Source organism: Vicia villosa, linkage group LG7 (assembly GCF_029867415.1).
Source record: "Vicia villosa cultivar HV-30 ecotype Madison, WI linkage group LG7, Vvil1.0, whole genome shotgun sequence".
In the NCBI taxonomy this organism is placed as follows: Eukaryota; Viridiplantae; Streptophyta; class Magnoliopsida; order Fabales; family Fabaceae; genus Vicia; species Vicia villosa.
This window is the reverse complement of record NC_081186.1, coordinates 123,476,581-123,480,598: the sequence shown is the minus strand read 5'-3', so window position 1 is coordinate 123,480,598 and position 4,018 is coordinate 123,476,581. Positions and strand designations below refer to the sequence as shown.

The 4,018-nt window shown below is 34.3% G+C and overlaps 1 protein-coding gene across 1 annotated transcript; it reads right to left on the bottom strand.

Annotated features, from left to right (window-relative positions):
- Window positions 1–600: 600 nt before the first annotated feature.
- On the bottom strand, window positions 601–2,970 carry LOC131618476 (aspartyl protease AED3-like). The gene is made up of 3 exons (XM_058889690.1): window positions 2,457–2,970; window positions 1,477–1,951; window positions 601–1,280 (listed from the first exon to the last, which is right to left on the bottom strand). The coding sequence occupies exons 1-3, from the start codon at window positions 2,931–2,933 to the stop codon at window positions 922–924; spliced, it is 1,311 nt and encodes a 436-aa protein (XP_058745673.1). The 5' UTR covers window positions 2,934–2,970; the 3' UTR covers window positions 601–921.
- Between the last annotated feature and the right edge of the window lie 1,048 nt (window positions 2,971–4,018).

The window sequence follows — 4,018 nt, the reverse complement described above, 5'->3', positions numbered from 1 at the left end:
CGGTATCCTTATTAGTGAATCTGCTAAGGAAAAAAAATAAGGAATCAGAGTACTAAGACCATCCAAAGCTCAAATCAAAGTTCATATCATATACTCCCTCCGTCCCACAATGAGTGACTCAGTCTACCATTTCATACAGATTTAAAAAAATAATAAAAGTAAGAGATAGAGAATATAATGATTTTACTATAGTACCCTTATCATATAAATTATGAAATTTGTATTAATTAAATGATAGAATTGAAAAAATGTATTGAAAATTGAAATGAGTCACTCATTTTGGGACACTATTTTATTTCAAATGAGTCACTCATTATGAGACGGAGAGAGTACTCAATTGTCTCTCAATATATGATCTTGTAACAACAAAGATTTGACGCTAAAAGTTCCGAATACAAATTCAATCCCCCAACTCTAATAAATAAATAAACCAACCTCTATTAAAAATTCCCAAACAAAATAACTTCCACTAATTACAATAATTACAATGTCTTCGACAGCAGTTTCCAACTCTTAATCAAATCAAATAGTAATTTAGATTTATTGTGTTACCAAGGTTTAACGCATTAGCTCGTCCGTGATTGTAAAGTCTAATATTCATGCAAGAAAATAAATTAAACTCTAGCAAATTCAATAATCATCTTTCAAAACAACTTAATTACGGGATACATGCCCATGGTACATACCATTACAATGCTACAAAATAAAAACTTCAAACTTACATATCACAATTCGTTACATATGATAGCTTAGTATTTTACTAAATAGTTAGCAATAAATTCTCAGCAATGCCAAAACCCATTTCATATAAAGATAAATATAAAAATACTAAAAATTACCCAAATAATTAACTCACATCACAATCCCAATTTCACAAAATTATTATTCCTACGAAAATTGATCTTCACCAAGAACAACTTATTAGGTGCAAAGTTCACGAGCAACACCGAGTCTTGAGTTGGGCACATCAAATAGCACACGGTGATTTTGCTGTTGCATGTTGGCTATGACATTTAACACTGAGTTCACATTATCCGGCGCAGCCGCCATGGCCAAACATGCGGTGCTACCGGCGGTGCTGTGTATGAGGGTGTTGTCCGGTGGTAGTGTTACATTCAAACCGGAGAACATGAATGTAATATTTGGTGCAACTATTGGCACATTGTAGCATGTGTCGAACCCTCCTAGGGTTGTCACAACGAGCTTTGGGCCAACTCGTCGACGAAACTCATTTCTTACGGCGGTGTAAACCGGTTCAACTAGCCGAGTGAATACAGTACCTAATATAGTATTCAACAAGAAAATCAAATTAAAAAAAGTTATAAAAATTATTATTTACTATATCCGTGATAATATAGTGAGAATGTGTGATGTAAAAAAAAATTACTTTTTATATAAATTAGATACATTAATTATTTAATAATTTTAAAAATAATTTTTTTTATATTAAAATTTAGAAAGAAAATGAGACATTACCGGAGTCAAATATGGTGCCTGCACCAGTGGTAGGATTGAAGGCCAAGGCCTCCGGAGGGATATTGACAATTCTCCGACCGACTTTAATAGCAACCAAGTTAACATAATAGAGTGACGATCTTCTAGGATTTCGGAGAAGTGGTGTAAACCTAATCCTCTTGGGCTGGGCCGTAGGCCCAAGTCTCAACGACCCACTAAAGTTAGGCGATTTAAAGCTCGGCAAACAATAAGAGAATGTGGATTGGTATAAATTTTGTGTTTGGGCCAAGAGAGACAACGGGCCTCGGCCCAAGCCCAATAAACCCTGTGGTGGTGCTGAACTCCCAGTTGTTTTTTGAACACAGCCAAAAGTATAGCTTGGAATTGGGTCAGAAGCTAGGGTAAGTGTGTCTTGGACCACACTAGCTGCTATGGAGGAGCTACCATAGGTGAAGTTGAATGCACACGCGCTTCCACCGCAAGTGGGGTTGGGTACCTGAAATTAAAAGATTCGCATGCTTCAGATTTGAGAACCGGTTATCTTTTGTCTAAAAATCGAAAAAATAAAAAATAACTTTTATTTATTTCATGGAAATCACGTGATCTTTTTTTCTTTAGGAAAGGTAAATATAGTAACCATAGGGTGAATTTTTGAACTGTTTATTGATAATTCACGTTCACGCGCAATAAATCAATAAGATGACAAAACATGTTCGGCCCGCCGAGAAACTCTGTTTTGTCGGTATATTTTTTTTAAGAACAGATTAAAGTTTTAAACTCTCATCCTCTAATATGTTATGTCAGTTTCTCTCATTTTCTAATAAAATATTTTTGTAACTTTTATTACGAGATAAAATTTTAAATCTACACCATCAACCATTAACTATGCTGATTAGTTTCTATTCTATTTTTTTTATCGATATTTGCAAGATAGATTTTAACGGAACGAACATGCCTGTTTGTTATAATACTAAGAAAGATTATGAAAATGTAATAATAACCTGTTTGCATTGAGGAGAACCACATCCAACATTCTTAAACGTGGTAGACTTAGCAGGAGCAAACGGTTTCGAAGTTGAGCAACCAAGACAACCAGTACAAGGAATCCAAGCAGCATCATTACTAGTATCCAAAGCCAAGAGCAAAGTTTGAGGAGGAGTACCAATCTTAGCTTTCACAATATATGTCGGACTTTGAATGATCTGTCTCGCGGATGCGACCGGAACAACCGATCTCCCCGCAACTAAGCTAGACAAGTATTGCATCCTTGGTTGGTCCTTAGCTTGTAGCTGGAGGACACTTTCTTCCCATGACATTGGTTTTGATGGTTTGAAGGGTGAACATTGGCTGAAGACATGGAATACTTTGAGGGTTGAGCCATGATCTTGGATGTCACATTTTGGGGTTTGTGTTTGTCCTTGGACTAGGGAGATGAAGAGACAGAGAAATAGAGGGGTGAGAGAAAATGGGATTTTCATGGTTGTGATAATGGTGGTGCCTTGTGATGGGAGTGAGTGGTGGTATATATAAGTGAAAAAAGTTACCTTATGGGAATTTTTATTTGTTTTTTGGGGTTGGAAGATTTTTTATTTATTTATTGAGATATGGTTTGAAAAGTAGTATTATCAAGGTATGGGGTACTCATGAGTTTACTAATGTAGTGGGGTGACAAATTGAAGTGGGTGCATGATAACATGCTATACTCCATTTGGGTTTGGAGATTCTAGGCCTACTTTTATTTGGGAAAATTTCACTTTTAAATAATGTTTCTGAAAACAGATATTTAAAAATGATTAATAGTATATTAATAATGATTATACAGAATTGAACAGTAAATAGATAATGATATGTATAGACTATAGTTATTTGGAAAAATCAATATTCTTAAAAAATTATATTTTTTATTATAGGAGACACAATATTAATACATATCTGAAAAAAATTCACTTATTATGATTTAATCAAAAACAATTTATATTATAGCGTGGTTGAAGCAGATTTTAAAAACAAGAGTAAAATAAGTAATTAATTTTTAGTTTGATTAAATATTAGAAGCGTGATTGAATTATCTTATTTAAATTTATCTATTAACATAAATATTATGAGAGTATTTAGAAGAATTTATTCAAAAACTTATGGCATTATTCATAAATTATTTTTAATTTGTTTTTAGAAAAATTGTAAAATAATTTTTAAAAAATAATTCATAAATTATTCAAAAACAGTTTAATTTAATTGTAATTTTCGCTGATTTGCAAGTGAACATTTATTATTAGAGGTGGCAAACAAGCATGCCGATCCCGTTTAGGTCTGTCTCCCAAAAGCCCGCAAAAAAACGGGCGGAACGGAGCAGACATAGTTGAGAATGCGAGCCTAAAACCTAGGCCCTCCCTACAAAAAAGTGAGGGCAAGGCAGAAAAAGCCCGCGGACACTGCACTTTTTAACCTAAAAACACAAAAATTTATGTAAATGACCATGCCCGCAAAAGCCCGTGAAAAAATGGCGGAGCAGAGCGGATACATTAGAGGGTGAGAGCCTAAATCCTTGGTCCGCCCCGCACTA